Source organism: Solea solea, chromosome 3 (assembly GCF_958295425.1).
Source record: "Solea solea chromosome 3, fSolSol10.1, whole genome shotgun sequence".
Classification (NCBI taxonomy): Eukaryota; Metazoa; Chordata; class Actinopteri; order Pleuronectiformes; family Soleidae; genus Solea; species Solea solea.
This window is the reverse complement of record NC_081136.1, coordinates 4,301,597-4,318,566: the sequence shown is the minus strand read 5'-3', so window position 1 is coordinate 4,318,566 and position 16,970 is coordinate 4,301,597. Positions and strand designations below refer to the sequence as shown.

The window sequence follows — 16,970 nt, the reverse complement described above, 5'->3', positions numbered from 1 at the left end:
AGACGTTGCTTTGATGATGATGACGTAATCGCGTGTGTAATCTTTCATTCTACGAATATCTTATTTCTGCACATCTTCAGAAAAGAAGAACAGATTAATAAATATTACAAAAAAATGTTACGACATATATTACGTACCTTTAAGAAAACCACATTATTGACATTATAATAAACATGTTACCACAGTAAGCAGGAAAAAAGAAAAAGGAAAACAACAGTGAGGATAATAATATAATAATAGTAATACAATAATAGTGTCAGCATTCACACGAATAAAAAATTATGAAAACAACCATGTGAATGCTGACTCAGCATCATACGAATAAAAATACAGGAAAACAACAGTGTGGATTAAAATTCTGCATTCACACTAATAAAAATGAAGGAAAACAATTGTGTGGATGCTGAGTCAGCATTCACACTAATAATTTAAAAAAAATCATGTGACTGCATTTATACTCAAACAAGTGACACACACACACACACATAATGTGGTTTAAGATGACCAACCACATATAGCAGTTTCTGTTTCATGACCTCCACCCTTTCTGTAAAACCTCAGCAATGGTTATAACAGCAGTGGAAAACAAGAAAAAACTCAACAACAAAGGAAGTGGTGGTTTCACTCGACACTTTATTTCACGCGTTAGCAAATGTCAAGTTCATGTCTTCTTTTGTTCAATTATTTTGGTCGCATGATTAAAATGGAGGGGGGAAAAAACAGCAGAATAGCAGAGTTTTACAAATAATAATAAAAAACGACATATATAACACACAATGTCACTGGCTGTTTATATGTCAATCTGCATGATGACATCATCGGACCGTTGTCCTTCCTCATTAGCCCGCAGCACTGCAAAAACAAAACAAATCATCTTTTGCATATACAATCAATATATAAGATTGTTTGGTATAAAGTCATTGATCATCTTATGTATATATATATATATATATATATATATATATATATATATATATATATATACATATATACATATATACACACACATATATATACATATATACATACTGTACATAAATATGTTTATATGTATGTGTATATATATACGTATATATATATACTGTATAGTGGTTGCTCGTCTTTATATATACATTTACTGATTATCTTCATATTAATTCATCGCTTGTTTTTAGATACAGTTACTGATTTCTTTTAAATAAATTTACTGATCATCTTCATATAAAGTAATTGATTCTCTTTATATACATTTGTCGATTGCCTTTATATAGAGTCACTGTTTTTATGTATATATATATATATATATACATATACTGTATATATGATTGTATACAGTCTGTGATCGTCTTCATATGCAGTTACTGAGCTTTTTGTATATAGTTGTTGATCGTCTTCATATAAATTAATTGATTGTCTATATATACAGTTATTGATTGTTTTTATATACATTAACTGATTACCTTCATATACATTGATCGTCTGTGTTTACAATTATTGGTCGTCTTTATACAGTTACTGATTATCTTCATCTACAGTCATTGTCTGTATGTACAGTTGCTGATTATCTTCATATACTCTCACTGATCATTTGTATGTACAGTTACTGATCATCTTCATATACATTGATTGTCTGTATACAGTTGTAGATGGGCACCTCACCTCTCTTCCTGTCTCTGTATACAAGACCCAGTAAGATGGTGGACAGCAGGAAAGGACTTCCCACTATCAGATGACGCAGAGGGCTGGAGGCTGACAGCAGGAGGTCCTGAACTGCAGGTGGCGCTGCAGAGAGCACAGAGTGACATTTCCTCAAGGTCAAAGTTTCTTTTGACTTCCGTCTTTAGTTGCTTGTTTTGTTTGTTTTAGGTTGAATTTAAAGAACCGGGACGGACACGATCATAACCTGTAGGGGGCACTGTGTGACGCACCTGTGACGCTCAGCCAGGTTCCTGCTGAGGTTCCCACTCCAGGTACCGTGCAGCTGTAGAGTCCAGCATCAGATTCGGAAACACTGTGGAGGGTCAAGTTCTCTGTGAGGCTGCTCGCGATGTGGACGCCATCTTTAGAGAAGTCTGTGCCCTTTGTGGAGCATTTACACCTGCAGTGCAACGTCACGTCATCTCCCACGGCAACAGGATGCAGTGGGATGTCCAGGATCACAGGACTAGCTGTGTGACACACATGAGGCAGTTTACATACTAGAATTCATTTCTGGTTGAGAATCAGATTCTGGTTCTGAATGTTTCAGACTGAGATCCAGATTCAGGTTCAAGTTTTGTTTCGGAAACATCTGAGATTAAGATTTTAAAACATCTGTGATTATTTTAGCTGTAGATTCAGGTTCAAATTCTGTTTCTTGTTCACATTTCAGTCCAGATCTATTCTGGTTGAGAATTTGATTCTGGTTCTGAAATATTTGAGACTGGGATTCAGATTCTGGCTCAGATTCAGATTCAAGAATCTGGTTCTGAGTAATTTAGCATTCAGATACTGGTTCTTGTTCAAGTCCCTTTTAAGATTCAGATTCTAGGATCAGTTTCTGGTTGTGAATCATTTGAGACTGAGATTCAGATTCTATAATCATGTTCTGGTTCAGAATAATATCAGAATAAGATTTTAGCTGTAGATTCTGGTTCAGATTCTGTTTCTTGATCATATTCTTGTTCAGATCTATAATGAAATTCTGGTTCAGATTCAGATTTTGGTCCCTGTTCAGCTTTCTATTGAGATTCTAGATGTAGATTCTGTTTCAGGTTTTGTTTCTTGTTCATAATCCAGTTCAAATACTAGAATTAATTTCTGGTTGAGATTAGGATTCTGGATCTGAATAATTTGAGACTGAGATTCTGATTGTAATTCAGATTCTGGTTGTTGTTTAGGTTTCTGTTGAAATTCAGATTCTAGAATCATATTCTGGTTCTCAATCATTTGCGTTCAAGCTTTATATTCTGGTTCTCATTCAATCTCAGGTTCAGGTTCAGGTTTAGGTTTAGGTTCAAGTTCTTGATCATTGCATCAATCTACGACTCTAATCTTAGCATATAACAACAGCAGCCAGTGACCGACTGACCGGTGACAGTGATGTTGACGCTGGTGCTGTTTCTTCCTGTTCCAGTTTGACACCAGTACAGTCCACTGTCTGTTGATGGAAAGGCCGCAGTGACAGAGCAAGGGGATGGACATGGACCCACCTGTGAGACAAGAGACCTATTGTTTCCACAATAACGATCAGGTCTGAGAAGATCAGGACAACTTTGACTCACCTCTCCGTCCAACATCCTCCTCATCACTGTCCACTCCTCCTCCTCCTCCTCCTCCTTCTCCTCCTTGCTGTAGCAGCTCACAGAGAAACTGTCATACTTAAAGAACTGTGACCTTTCAGGTGTGACGGTGAGCGAGGCTGTGTGGAGGCGGTGGAGTTAATGAACAAACACACACGAGCAACAAAATAGAAGTCTCAGATGGTTTTAATTTTACCTTGTGTTTGACCAAAATCCAACATGTTCATCAGGATGTCTGATCAGGGAGAAAAGAAAGTTTGTGTGTGAATGCTGAGTCGGCAACCACACTATTCTTTGTTACTGTATATTCATGTGAAGGCTGAGTCAGTAACACTATTGTTTTCTATTCTTTACTAATGTGAATGCTGAGTCGGCATCCACACTATTCCTTGCTGCTGTATATTCATGTGAAGGCTGAGTCAGTAACACTATTGTTTTCTATTCTTTACTAATGTGAATGCTGAGTCGGCATCCACACTATTCTTTTATATTCTTTACTAGTGTGAATGCTGAGTCTGCATCCACATTATTGTTTTCCATTCTTTACTAGTGTGAATGCTGAGTCGGCACCCACATTATTGTTTTCCATTCTTTTCTAGTGTGATTGCTGAGTTGGCATCCACACTATTGTTTTCTATTCTTTACTAGTGTGAATGCTGAGTTGGCATCCACATTATTGTTTTCCATTCTTTATTAGTGTGAATGCTGAGTCGGCATCCACACTATTGTTTTCTATTCTTTACTAGTGTGAATGCTGAGTTGGCATCCACATTATTGTTTTCCATTCTTTATTAGTGTGAATGCTGAGTCGGCATCCACACTATTATTTTCTATTCTTTACTAGTGTGAATGCTGAGTCTGCATCCACATTATTGTTTTCCATTCTTTACTATAGTGAATGCTGAGTCGGCACCCACATTATTGTTTTCCATTCTTTTCTAGTGTGATTGCTGAGTTGGCATCCACACTATTGTTTTCTATTCTTTACAAGTGTGAATGCTGAGTCGGCATCCACACTATTGTTTTCTTATTCGGTTGCTAACTTCTTCCAATTTCCTTAACTGATTTCAACCATTTGGGCATCAAAACATTGGGTTCTTTGAGGACATCTATGCTCATATGCTGCTTTTTGAAAGACACAGGAAGGAAGCATCATCTCTTGCTACAGCATGACAGACTTCACGTTACAGCAGTGCCGTTAACCTTTGGCCCTATGGTCTGGTTATGACTTACTGTCTGCTCTAATGTTATCTGTTCTGAGTGAAGTTATGCATGCATCAAAATGATAATAATAATTATAATAATAATTCGTTTTATTTATAAAGCACTTAATTGTGTTCAATTCAGTTCAAATGTTTAAAGTGCTAAGAACAACATACAAAATGTTTACTCACAGACAGAGAGAACTGCCACCTCCATCCTGAGCTGCTACAGAGTGAGCGACAAAGACACAAAGGGAAGCGAAAGAGAAAGAGAGGGAGGTTTTTGTTTGGGGGCAGTGGGTGAGGAGTATATACAGTTTGACCAAAAAGAATCAATTATGGTAAATGGTCTGTATTTATAAAGTGGTTTTCTAGTCTTGGTATCAACTCAAAGCTGCTTTATATTACAGTTATACCATTCACCCATTCACTCACACTTTCATACAGTCATCATCAATCATTTTTAAAAACATTGTCAAAATCAAAGCAGATGAAACCGTTTTTTTTAAGGCTGAGCTCATAGTGTCCGTCAACAAACCAACACTTCTGTTCTTAACTATTGACTGTAAATCTGTATATTGAAGAAATTATATTGGCTCTCCTTTCTCTCTTAACCACTTAGCGTTTAGCGCTGATATCCTAGCATCACGTTAACATCATGTAAGTTAGCATCACGTTAACATCATGTAAGTTAGCATCACATTCTTCTTCTTCTATAAAGTAGGCTGTACACAATGCTGCCCTCCACAGTTCAAAGATCTTTATCACAGTTCGCCTCTTAAAGTTGGGTTTAATTTGCTCATATTATAGCAATGTTAATATCAAGCTATCATCGTGGTAATTTTAATCTAGATTTTCATGTTAGCTGTATGTTAATACAAGTCAAACAGCATGTTAGCATCACTGTAATGTCATATTAGTGTAGTGCTAATGTCTAGTCCCGTTAGCATCAGGATAACGTCATGCTAATGTAGTTTGTCACGTTAGCTTTATGTTAATGTTATGTCTATGTAAATTTAAAGTCAAATAGCATGTTTGCATCATGATAACACCATTATTAGTGTCGTGCTAACGTCATGTTTACTTCACACTAACGTTTGTGTTGTGGGGACAAGGCTAGGGTGTTTTCATGGTGACAATGATCACAGTCTGTGTCAGTGTGAGAGAGAGTGAGTGTGTGTTTGTGTGTGTGTGTGTGAAAGCAGATTAGAGCAAAGGTTAGGAGTAATACCACACACTCAAACTCTCTGTAAAGTCACTTAATCTGAATGTCACACACACACACACACACACACACACACTGTCAGAGAATCTTTCCGTTTTTGCCAACTCCAGTGATGCTAATCTGCATGTTTCCCATGATGCTCTGCGCTTTTTAATCCCGTCACTGTGGTGATGGAGGAGGAGGAGGAGGAGCAAGCGACAACAGAGTGAGGAGACGATATTGATGGAATTAATCTGGACATCCTATTTGACTCTTAGATGTCTCTGAGACACGTCGCTGATATCATCTTTACACATGCGTTCAGGTGCAGGTGGAAAAGGTCAGTGATGGAGGATTTGAGCAGATTATAATCTGGTTTGTTCATTTGTTCTTTGGTTACTAGTATTACGTCCACCAAGGAGGTTACGTTTCATGTGCGTGGGTTAATCTGTAAATTTGTCCTACTTTTAGCAACTTCCGGCCTGCACCTTTGGACAAATCAATTGGGATTTTTTTTTGTCTGATCACCAAAGTATGTTTCCATTGAATCTACCCACTGATGACGATGGAACGAAATTTGGTATGTGTATGCAGGATAAAACACTCTACCATCAGACTACATTTAATCCAGATTATAGATTTGGCGGCAATGGAAATGTTACATGGTTCATAACAGACCAGGATGGATTTTGTCATGCTTATGTAAGATGGTAATAGGTAAAGTTCTGGATCGGATCACCAGGGGACCAGAGTATGGGGGAAAAACATTTTAGAACATTTATGTTAAGTAATCTGGTTTTCTTTTGTATTTGAAAATTGCACATTTGGCTCACAATTGCACATCTGTGGTGGTGGAGGGGGGCCAAGCCCCCCAAAAAGCTTGGGCCGGCTCTGGACAAAGTGTTCTCAGAATTCTGCGCTCTCTGAGTGCTATTGTTGATATTATTGATCGACAGTGATGGACAATATGTGGCTTTTATCTAACAAGGATTAACTGATCAACTGTTAAATTGGTACAATTCGCAGTCCGACGATTTAATTCACAGTTTTTGGGACATTTTGTCTGTGACTGAAGGTCAGGTTCAGGCAAAGAAAAATAAGAGACGTGGAGAGTGATGATCGCGTGCACCGAGTGTCTCTGTCCACCAGGGGACAACAGCTCCCTTGCAGCACAGGTATAGCACTCACACACACACACACACTCTGGTGAGGACATGTGTCTGTGTGAGATAAGCAGTAAGTGTGTTACTCAAACGAGGAAATGTGGCAACACTTTGCTCAACATCCTGTTTGTTTTGTGTCCGACTTAAAACATCAGCACATCTGATCAATGATCAATCAGACCTGATTCACTGAAACACACATTTCTCCTTTTAATGCACATTTGGGACAGGTTGGTGTCTTTGTATACAGTGCTTGTATGATGTACTGACACTGACGACTCAGTGAATAAGCTGAGTCAGATCATGAGTCTATGATACCTTAAGTCTTATCTCACAGACTTTTCGACAGGAAATTGAAGTTTGTAAACTTCCCTCACTCTCTCACACCAAAGTCCACTCCTGTTTGCTGCAATTTTAAAACCACTGATATTCTTTGTGTTCTTTGACATTCATTCTTTTGCCCTGTCTCTCAGAGGAGGTTCCTGGGTTTCAGCACCTTCTCCATCAGAGACCTGCTCAGACCTAAAGAGCGCCACCTGTCAGTCAGCGTCAGGTAAACACTCATCAGGTGTTGGATTCACCCTCTCACATCCAGCCTGTCATCTTGTCAAACAAAGACTATTACTACCATGACTGTTTCTTGCCTTTCACACCTCTGCGCCCCCTTTTTCCTGTTTCTTGTTGAAAGACGTACGCACGCTTAGATGCTTCTCTGTCACCTGATTGGATGTTGCCGGGATACCTGAAGCCAGAAGAGGAAGAGAGTTGGTAGAGCACACACAGTGTGCGTGTGTGTAGCTCCACCTCTGCCCTGAGAGCAGGAAAACACAAACACCTTCCTGTTTTTAACTTCACAGCATCTTCACAGAGAGCTGGAAAGCAGGAGAGAGGGTGTGAGACATAGGCAGAAAGTGAGTGGTGGAGAGAGCGAGCCAGGTGTGCTTGTATCTGTGCAGACATGTTGTGGCCGTGGACTCATGGACTCATACATTCCTGGCACAGGGTTGACAGAGTTACAGAGCTTCCTGCTGCTGTCAGGCAATAGTTGACTTGTTTTATTGTCTTTTTTTATTGTCAGTGTTCTGCTGAGTTACAAAGTTTATTCTTGGTTGTTTTATGTTAGCTTACAGATAGCTTTGTCTGTCTGAGTATCTGTTTTCTCTTAATTTCTTAATTATTAGTTGTCTCTAACTGACTTAACCATACTAGATTTTGGACTTGTTTGCTTTATCCTGCCAGATAAATAGTCTCTGATTAAACGTAGTTGTTTTTTATTGCTAGCACTGTCTTGCTAAGGTAACTTGATCTTGGTTGAGTTAGTTGTTAGGTTTTTCTCTTCTAGTTTGCATCTTATCTTACATCTGTATAATAATCTATATAATCGTATTTTCTATATTTAAATTTCTTTGTTTAGCTAAATGTCTTGTTTGAAGGTTTAGCATTGGAAATTTGTTTGTAGGATTTTGTGTAGCGAGTCATATCTTTGCTAGTAAGCGCTCATTTGCTGGCCATCCTAGTTATCGAGCTAGTTAGCATTGAATGTTTGTAGGTTCTTTGTTTTGTTTTGAGTTATATCCTTTCTAGTTAGCATTCTTTTGCTAGTTATCGTTCTGTTTTATTGGTTTATTTGAATATTTGATCAGTTTACCCACGTTTAACAGACTTTTTGTTTCTTTGTTAGGACGATGGAAGGAGTGGACGAGATCGGGGAGCTGAGGATGTCCCATCGGCAGATGAAGGGACAAGGACACGACAAAATCCGTCCTGAGCACGAGGTAGAGGAGAGGCGAATATATATACTGTATTTAAAAGCCAGAGTCACTTTTCTTCTCAGAGATGTCTGTCTTTTACGTGTCGTACACACAGTTCTGTCCAACCACTGAATGTGGACATGACGTTGTTCTAATGTAGGATCACCATTATTTACGTTCTTGTCTCTGTTTCTCCAGTGTTTCGCCCTGTGTGACGTCCTTCACAGCTCTGTCCACGACAAAGTCAACAGTCCCATGATGAGAGCAGGTCTCTCTTTCACTCACACACTCACATTTTGCTAAATCACTTTATCATGATGTTAGCACAAAGTTATCATTTTAGTAACTAGGATAAGGCTAACATGTTAATAACATGACATTAACAATGGTAACATGACGTGATGCTAGCATGATGATAGACATCAAGACATTAACATGATGTTAGCATGACATTTAACATTGATAGGACTCTACATAATGTTGGCAATGATTTTGCCAACATGACGATATTAACATGATGTTTACATGACAGTCAATATTGATATGACTGCTATGAACATTATGCTAACGTGTTAGTAACATGATGTTAACATGATGCTAACATGGCGCTAACATGACATGATGCTGTGTGTCTGTGTGTGTGTGAGTAGCGTTGTGTGCTCAGGTGTGTAAAGTGTACAGGTTTCAGACAGAGGACCAGCGATGGCTGCTGGTCAGAGAGCAGCTGTCAGAGACACCACTCTCCTTCTCTTTACCCAGACAACTACTAAGTGGGCTCATACACGAGTACACACACAGGTAACAACAAACCTATGTGTGTGTGTGTATGTGTGTGTGTGTGTGTGCACGAGTGTGCGTGAGTGTCGTAGTATCACTCATGACGTCGTTTCAGGGTCCAGGAGGTGATCGAGCTTGGTGACCTGTCACCTCACTGGGATGGAATCCGCCAGGATGTCATCAGCCACTGTAACCACCTGATTGGCTGTTATCAGGACACACTGGTGGAGCTCGAGAAACTCTCAGGTGAGGTCATTTAAAGGTCACACGATTGGCACCTAGCTTAGCTTAGCTCTTCTCTTCTCTCACAGCGGTGTCCTGCTTCAAGTCGAGCAGCAGGAAGTCGGACGCACACCTTCAATTTGTTCCGACCAATTTGCACGCACAGAGGATGGAGGTGACCGACCCTGATGGCACAGGTGCGTTTGTTTTCTCTCACCTGTGCGTCCCTGTGCTGTTGCTGTTTGCCGTAGCGCTGTGCGTCTCTGTCTCCAGGTGCGTGGTATGATGTCATCACGTTTGGCGCTCCAGCCGATCACCACCAGGCCTTCAAACATGGTGGACTGAAGAGACTAATGAGTAAACACAGGAAGTACAGGTACACAGAGTTATAGTACTTCGTCACTCTGGAGTACCATGCGGTAGTACTCAATTACCCGGCAGAACACTCAGTTACTCTCCAGTAGTACTTATTTAGTCAATAGTCCTCAGTTTCTTTACTCTTTTACCCTGTATTTAGTGCTCAGTGAGAGTACTCATTTACTCTACAGCACTACTCAATTAGAGTACTCTGGTAGCCTGCAGTAGTACTCAGCCAACTGCAGTAATCAGTTACTGTACCCTGATACCCTGCAGTAGTACATAGTTACTGTTCTCAGCAATAGTACTCAGTAACACTGCAGTAGTACAACTTTACCATACTCAGTTACTCGTTAGTAGTGTTAGTAGTGGTACCACTAGGTTACAACAAAAGTACTCAGTTACAGTACTCAGTACTCTCGGTTACTTCTATGTGTGTAGCAGCGCATCTTACCTCCAGGACCAGAGCTCCAGAGCCAGGCAGCTGCTGAGCACTGTATCCAAGCTACAGCCTCACGTGTTCGGGCTTTCTGAGGAGCTGCTCTCTGTCTCCTCGGAGCTGAACACTGTTCGCCTGCAGGAGGCGCTGGAGCCTCTGACGCAACAGGTGAAGCAGGAGGAGCGACACATAGGTGATGTACTCTGCTGGCAAAGGTTGCAGGGTCAGTGAGTCTAACTCTGCGTCTTCATCAGATTGGGCAGTTGGTTCATGCACTCAAAGATGAACTGGTTAAGAGCGCCCTGATAGCGATCCACGGCCAAAGCTCCACCCACTTCAGTTGCAGCCATGTCCATAGCAACGGCCATTTCTGTGATAACTCGCCAACCAGTGACAGGCTTTCACTGGGTCAACAGGAAGTCCACCGGCGTGATGAGGAATATGACGAGGACGAGTGGGTAAGTTTGCTGTTTGAAGTACTTGATTTTAGTTTTTTGTCTTTTGTTCGTTACGTTTTTAGGGGTTTGTTGTGGCAGTTGTTTACCGTTTTTTATCACTGTTTGCCTTATTTTGTTTAGCTAATTATCATGTTTTAGCTAGCCTTATTTTATGAGTTGTATTTTAAGGGTTTTCTTGTCTAGTTGTTAGCCATGAGTTTCGAGTTGTGTGATGTTTAATATTCTGTGTGTGCAGGACATAGCGTGGGCCAATGTAGCCACGAGCCTCAGCTGCATCATCGCCATGGCAGACCGGTTGAAGGGGCAGGACCTCTGTCCCCACAAGCAGCAGGAGACACCGGGGAGCACTGGTGAGATGGTTTCTCATGTCTCTGTAGTCCAATTGTCTCATGTCCGTCCTTTGATATCAGATTGTGACAATTAATTTCTGTCTGTCTCCTTTAGCGTCTCCTTCCTCGTCCTCTTGGCAGGAGCAGCTGCTCCCTCTTGTGATCACTCTAAGAGACTGTGTGCGCGAGGCAGTGACAAAGGCACAGGCCGCCATGACCTTTGTGGTCCTGCAGCACGCAGTGGTTCTGACTGTTGACCAGGGGCCGGCACAGATGGTCTTGAGACGCCATGCCGTCTTCAGCCAGGCGGTGAGACAGACACTGTTTACCCTGTGCACGCCCCCTTATGTCATATTTACGATATTGCAAGTGGAACGTTTCTGAAAGCCACCAATTCACGAATTGAGACTTTGTTTTGTGAACTGCAAGTCAATTTATTGTACTTCAGGTTGTTTAGCGTTTGGAATTATCAGCGTATATGTTAGCCGCATGCTAGCTGACCTTTTCGGCCGTCAAGGAATTGTGTTCTCATCACGTAATCTTTTAAATGACAAGCATGGTGGAGTGTGACATACATTTTGTGCGCTGATTTGTGATGAGATTTTAAGAGACATCACTACAAAGATATAAGCAAACGGGAATTTTGGGTCACTTGCATGAGGGGTCGCACTCAAAGCGAGCTAGTGCCCTGAGTCCGGACGAAGAAGTAGAGGACAATGAGTAAGTGGGCGGCAAAGATAAACAACTTGGTGAGTTCTGGGAATTTGTGTTTGTCTGCTGTCACACTTTTTACGGCGACCATAGATAGCTTAGCATTAGCTCAAGGTGTTCATTCGCCTTACTTGTTTGTGTTAACACAAAGGATGGGGCTTCACCCACTCTCCTTCTCACAGCAACTTCTCCAAGCCACGACTTCTGCACTGACAATTTGGAAAACTAACAGAACTCTCTCTCTCTCTTGCTCAGATCTCGGCACTTGTCTGCGGCTTCGCATTGAAGCTGTACAGTTCATTGGACGACCATGACTTCCTGCAGCAGCTTCACACTGTCGGTGTCTTGGCTCAGTTTGAGAGTCTGCTGAGCATCTATGGTACATACACACACATTGACGGGTTGTACAAGGAAATGCTAACAATACTGAATATATTCCATAAATAATGGCTAGCAAGGAAGGGGGACAATAGTAGGGGGTTGCCCAGGCTGCAAAGCTAACTAAAAATCGTAAAACCATGGTTCTCAAACTATGGTACATGTTCCACCAGTGGTTCGCAAGCTTCCGTTCTGTTGTGGTGAAAAGGGAGCTAAACCAGAAGGCTCAAGTAGCATCTTTGAGGTGGTTCGGGCATCTGGTTAGGAGGCCTCCCTGGGGAGGTGTTTTGGGCATGTCCTTTATGGGAGGAGACCTTGGGGCCATCCCATGACACGCCAGTCCTGGGTGGTTCGGGCATCTGGTTAGGATGCCTCCTGGACGCCTCCCTGGGGGGGGGGGGGTGTTTCAGGCATGTCATTCTGGGGAGGAGACTTTGGGACCATCCCAGGTCATGCCAGAGGGATTTTATCTCTACACTGGCCTGGGACTTATGTTCCCCCTGGTGGAGCTGGCAGAAGTGGCTGGGGAGAGGACAGTCTGGGCTTCCCTGCTAAGGCTTGAGTTTGAGAACCACTGTCCTAACATTAACCTTTAGCCTTTCTCTGCCATTGTTACTGAGAAAATGCAGGCTCATGAACAACAACTTCGCTCTTGTGTTGTCCGTATTAAACAAATGTTGCTTGAATTATTGATGGTGTGTTTGTGTGTATGTGTCAGGTGATGAGGAGGGCATGCTGGAGGACATGGAGGTGGGCGTGGCCGACATGAGCCAGGTAGCGTTCACTGTCACTGAGGCTGAGACAGACAGAGAGGACGACCTGCTGCCCACGCTCCGAGGAACATGGTGACCAAGACACGCACACACACGCACACGCACACGCACACACACACAGTAACAGTGTATGTTCGTGTGTGTTACTGTGTGTGTGTGTTTCTTCAGGTACACATTCGTCGTCGAAATGCCGTTACCGGCTGAGGCGTTTAGGTCGTTGCCACAGCAACTAAGAGACGGATGTTTGATACGAGTCCATCCTGTCGTCTTCAACATCGGAATAAACCAACAACAGAGTTTGGCGGAGAGGTAAACACACATGTTTGTTCAGCTATTCTTCTTAGGACTCTTCTTCTCTTGGACAAACTTAACAAAGCCTTATCTCTAATCTTAGAGATCTTAGGGACAATTACCCTAAAATCTTCCATGTCCTCGCTTCCTATGGTAGGTAAGTTTTCAAGTCCTCACAAAGATACATTTGTGTGTTTCCACAGGTTCGGGGACACGTCTCTTCAGGACAGACTGAACCATCAAAACTGTGAACGTCTTAGAGGATATTGTGAGACACTGCGAGACAGCCTGCCTCATCTGAGTGAGACACCTCTCTGTCCATACCGGTGTCTGTCTTGTCTGTCTCTCTTTTCCTAATGTCTCTGTGTCTCTGTCTCCAGCTTGTCTCCAGCCTCTGTCCAACATGCTGTCATCTCTCGACCACTGTGTGGCGTCGAGGAAGAGGAAGAACGTGGAGCTGCTGTGGACGGCCGCAATGGTGAGACGTTTGTCCAGAGACATCATCGCCTCTGTGGCGAGACAAGTGCCCCTAATGGACATGTGTGTGTGTATGTGTGTGTGTGTGTGTGTGTGTGTGTGTGTGCGAGCAGGTGTGTCGGCAGGTGGGCGGCGTCCGTCTGACCAGCTGCAAGAGTGCAAAGGACCGCACGGCTATGTCGGTAACGCTGGAGCAGTGTGTGTTACTGCGAGACAGACACGCACTCAGAGACTTCAACACTGCACTGGACTGTATGAGGAGGTGTGTGTGTGTTCTTGTATTTTATACTTTGTGAGGTCCAAGAAACGTAAATTTTTGTCTGGACCCCACAACTTTGAATTTCGGGGTTAAGACCTGGTTTTAAGGTTGGGTTTATGTTAAGGGTTAGGGTTAGGGTTAGACACTTGATGGTTAGGGTAAGGTAAGGGAATGCATTGTCAATGATGTGTCCTCACTAAGATATAAAAACAGGTTTGTGTGTGTGAGGACTCAACATAACGGTCTTTTTTGAGGATTAAGACTTGGTTTTATGGGCTTGAATTACATTTAGGTTATAAATGATCTCTTAAGTGTAGAAAGACAAGTGTGTGTGTATGTGTGTGCTTGCATTTGTTGCCTCTTTAGGACTTTTTCCTGTCGTAAACACCTGACCTTCTCAGGACCAGTAGTCCTCATGGAGACTAAAACCTGGTCCTAATGAGGCAGAACCTAATTTCTGATTAACTGGTTAATTCCACGTTTCATTTACATTGGAACTCAGAAGTTGCAACTGTTAAGTTCTGTTGAGAAGTTGGGAAAAAACCATGGGCGCAAACCTATCTCGTGCTAGCTGTAGTTAGCAATAGCAGTCAATAACTGCTGGGGTTTTTTTTGGCACGCAAACTGCGTAGCAACATATTTACAGTTCCAAATTCCAAGTCTGGAGTTGATGAGGTTGCAACGAATTTCCGAGGTAGAAAATCCAAGTTCGGGAGGGACGGACACAAACACAACACAAATGTTTTATGCCAATGAGTTTGCGTAAACCGTGAAAGACGCAAATAGATCCAATTTTTTCATTAGCCACGCTAGGCAACTCAGGCTTACAAAAAGCTAACCGCGCTTTGGTTGTAGAAACGTAGTTAGCTTAGCATTAGCAATAAGAGAGCGGTTCTATGTCGTGTTTACTCTTGTTAGTCACGCGAGTAGAAAACAAATGACGATGAACTACAAGAAAAATCTCTTCGCACTTTTTCATCAATTTTCTTTCAGTCTTCTTTAATCTTTGCTTTTTGTTTTTCCTCCTTTTTTGAACTTATTTTCTCTTCTTTTTTCCCTCCTTTCTTGTCATTCCTTCAACCTTTTACTTCATTCCTTGTCTTTTTTGTTTTTCTTCCCGTTCTTCATTTGTCTTTAAATGCTTCATCTTTTCTCCTTCTTTCTTTTCTTTCATCCCTTTCTTTTGTTTCCGTCAATCGCTCCTTCCCTTTTCTTCCTCTTCTTCTCTCTTCCACGTCTTTATCTTCCTTTACTGAAGCTTCCTTCACATTCCTCCTCTCTTTTCTTTTCCTTCCCTTTCTTCGTGCTTTGCCTTCTGTCCTTCTTGTCATATTTTCTTTCTTCCTTCCTTCTTCTCTCTATCCTACACACACACTTTCCTCCTCCTGCTCCTCCAGGTCTCGCCAGTCTTGGGGGCAGATGCTCTCCTGTTACGCCCGCTCAGATTTCACTGTCTCTGGGTTCGATCACGGCTCTCGTCCCTCCACTCTCAGTGTCTCCTGGATGTCTCTGCGCAGACGTCACGTTTACCCCGTAACCGTCCTGCTGGTCACCTCTCACCTGCTGGTCCTGTGGCTCCTCCTCAGCCTCGTCACGCTGCTGCCCAAAGACCAGTAAAGTTAAATGACAAAGGGTCACGTGACCTCGTGTGTGTCTGTGTGTGTGTGCAGGGATGGCTGCAGGATGGAGAACGTGCAAAAGAACATTGGCAGCAGGAAGTTTGCCTTCAGCAGCGTCCAGCTCCTCACCTTCCCCAAATTGTACAGACCTCCGGACGGCAGCTATGGACAGACTCACACATGAGAGTATTGTATTGAATTGGATTCAGATCAGTGGCATGGCAGTGAAAGGAGCCGTGTTCATCTCTTCACCTCATCTTTTAACAAACAAACCACCTCTGTCAAGTTAAAATTATTACATTTTATGAAACAATTACAAAGTGTATATCTTTTTATTCATTTAGGTATTTTATTTAGAAAAACGGTTACAAAATCGCTATTTTAATCCATTGTTATTTAAATTGAAATATTCAGGGATGCAATGTTTGCTTTATGGCTGCTGTTTTTACTCCAAGCCTTTGGGGAGCGCTGTTCAGGGTCACCCCCCCCCCCCCCACACACACACACACAGAGACCGTTCTCAGAGACAAGTTCAGAACGGAAGTGAGACGCTTTGTCCTTCACAATTAAAGAGTAGTGGCTCACAACTCAAGAGAATCAGTTAATTATCGTATTTGATTATTATTATTATTACCAATGATCACATTTAATCGATTAGTCTGAATAGTTCAATCACATAATCTATAAGTTTAAAACAATGCATGTGATACGTTAGCCTAAACTTTATAACTGTGCAGAGCCAAACTGGACTGAGGAGTCGTCCGCTCACCCCTTCTGTGTATCAGGGATGTAAGGTTCCTAGTGGTACTCCTGTAACTAACAGATTGTATATTTTGTTGTTCTCAATTTTAATAACCAATAGCTTCCTGTGGTAGGCATTGTTTATTTATCTATTTATTTATTCGTATCGTCGCTGTTGCTGTGCTTTTATTTTGAAAAGACGCCAACGGATGTGTTGTTTTCCGTCAGCTTGTCGCTCGGGCCCAGTCAAAACAAAGCAGCTGGGCTTTGTAACTACCTTCACCCGGAGCAGAGGACGATCTGTATCCGCCCGCTCCTTCACTCCAGCCCGGTCCATTCGCGTCGCCCTCCGCGCGCCCTTTCTGCTGCGCCAGTTCGCGTTGTGTGTCTCGGCGTCGGCTGGAAATGGAGGCGGCTCCGAGGTGGAGGGTGAACGGGGCGGAGCGGAGCGACTAAACGCACTACGAAATACGAAAATACCTAAATATCAGCGACAAATTGGGGATTTGTTAACAGATTGGATAAACTCGAGCCTCTTCTCTGAAAATGGTGGAGTAGG

General features: G+C 42.3%; 2 protein-coding genes across 6 annotated transcripts; one reads left to right on the top strand and one right to left on the bottom strand.

The window, feature by feature from the left end:
• Positions 1–613: 613 nt before the first annotated feature.
• On the bottom strand, positions 614–10,516 carry LOC131455853 (uncharacterized). The gene is made up of 9 exons (XM_058623694.1): positions 10,391–10,516; positions 9,797–9,929; positions 4,655–4,688; positions 3,457–3,495; positions 3,243–3,379; positions 3,050–3,170; positions 1,908–2,147; positions 1,639–1,761; positions 614–852 (listed from the first exon to the last, which is right to left on the bottom strand). Exons 2-9 carry the CDS (start codon positions 9,869–9,871, stop codon positions 791–793), a joined length of 831 nt encoding a protein of 276 aa, XP_058479677.1. The 5' UTR covers positions 9,872–9,929; positions 10,391–10,516; the 3' UTR covers positions 614–790.
• Positions 5,775–16,970, top strand: LOC131455828 (type II inositol 3,4-bisphosphate 4-phosphatase-like). Of its 5 annotated transcripts, XM_058623648.1 has the most exons (20): positions 5,775–6,246; positions 6,742–6,841; positions 7,303–7,382; positions 8,511–8,604; positions 8,779–8,848; positions 9,231–9,378; positions 9,473–9,603; positions 9,669–9,776; positions 9,853–9,955; positions 10,378–10,543; positions 10,630–10,833; positions 11,069–11,183; positions 11,278–11,471; positions 12,129–12,252; positions 12,970–13,096; positions 13,193–13,333; positions 13,519–13,616; positions 13,696–13,793; positions 13,906–14,054; positions 15,722–16,970. In XM_058623648.1, the coding sequence occupies exons 2-20, from the start codon at positions 6,782–6,784 to the stop codon at positions 15,852–15,854; spliced, it is 2,343 nt and encodes a 780-aa protein (XP_058479631.1). In that variant the 5' UTR covers positions 5,775–6,246; positions 6,742–6,781; the 3' UTR covers positions 15,855–16,970. The 5 variants fall into 5 exon arrangements, with proteins under 5 accessions (XP_058479631.1, XP_058479630.1, XP_058479632.1 ...); XM_058623647.1 differs by lacking the exons at positions 5,775–6,246; positions 15,722–16,970 and adding an exon at positions 15,449–15,682 and having other exon boundaries at positions 6,604–6,841; XM_058623649.1 differs by lacking the exons at positions 5,775–6,246; positions 6,742–6,841; positions 7,303–7,382; positions 15,722–16,970 and adding exons at positions 7,394–7,740; positions 15,449–15,682.

Excerpts from the sequence above, each read along its gene's own strand:
- LOC131455828 (XM_058623647.1), top strand. The coding sequence starts at position 6,782 with ATGATCGCGTGCACCGAGTGTCTCTGTCCACCAGGGGACAACAGCTCC. Across the intron at positions 12,253-12,969 it reads GAGTCTGCTGAGCATCTATG|GTGATGAGGAGGGCATGCTG; the intron begins GTACATACACAC and ends TGTATGTGTCAG. Across the intron at positions 13,617-13,695 it reads AGACAGCCTGCCTCATCTGA|CTTGTCTCCAGCCTCTGTCC; the intron begins GTGAGACACCTC and ends CTCTGTCTCCAG.
- LOC131455853 (XM_058623694.1), bottom strand. The coding sequence starts at position 9,871 with ATGACATCATACCACGCACCTGGAGACAGAGACGCACAGCGCTACGGC. Across the intron at positions 3,171-3,242 it reads GGAGGATGTTGGACGGAGAG|GTGGGTCCATGTCCATCCCC; the intron begins GTGAGTCAAAGT and ends CTTGTCTCACAG. Across the intron at positions 853-1,638 it reads ATACAGAGACAGGAAGAGAG|TGCTGCGGGCTAATGAGGAA; the intron begins GTGAGGTGCCCA and ends TTGTTTTTGCAG.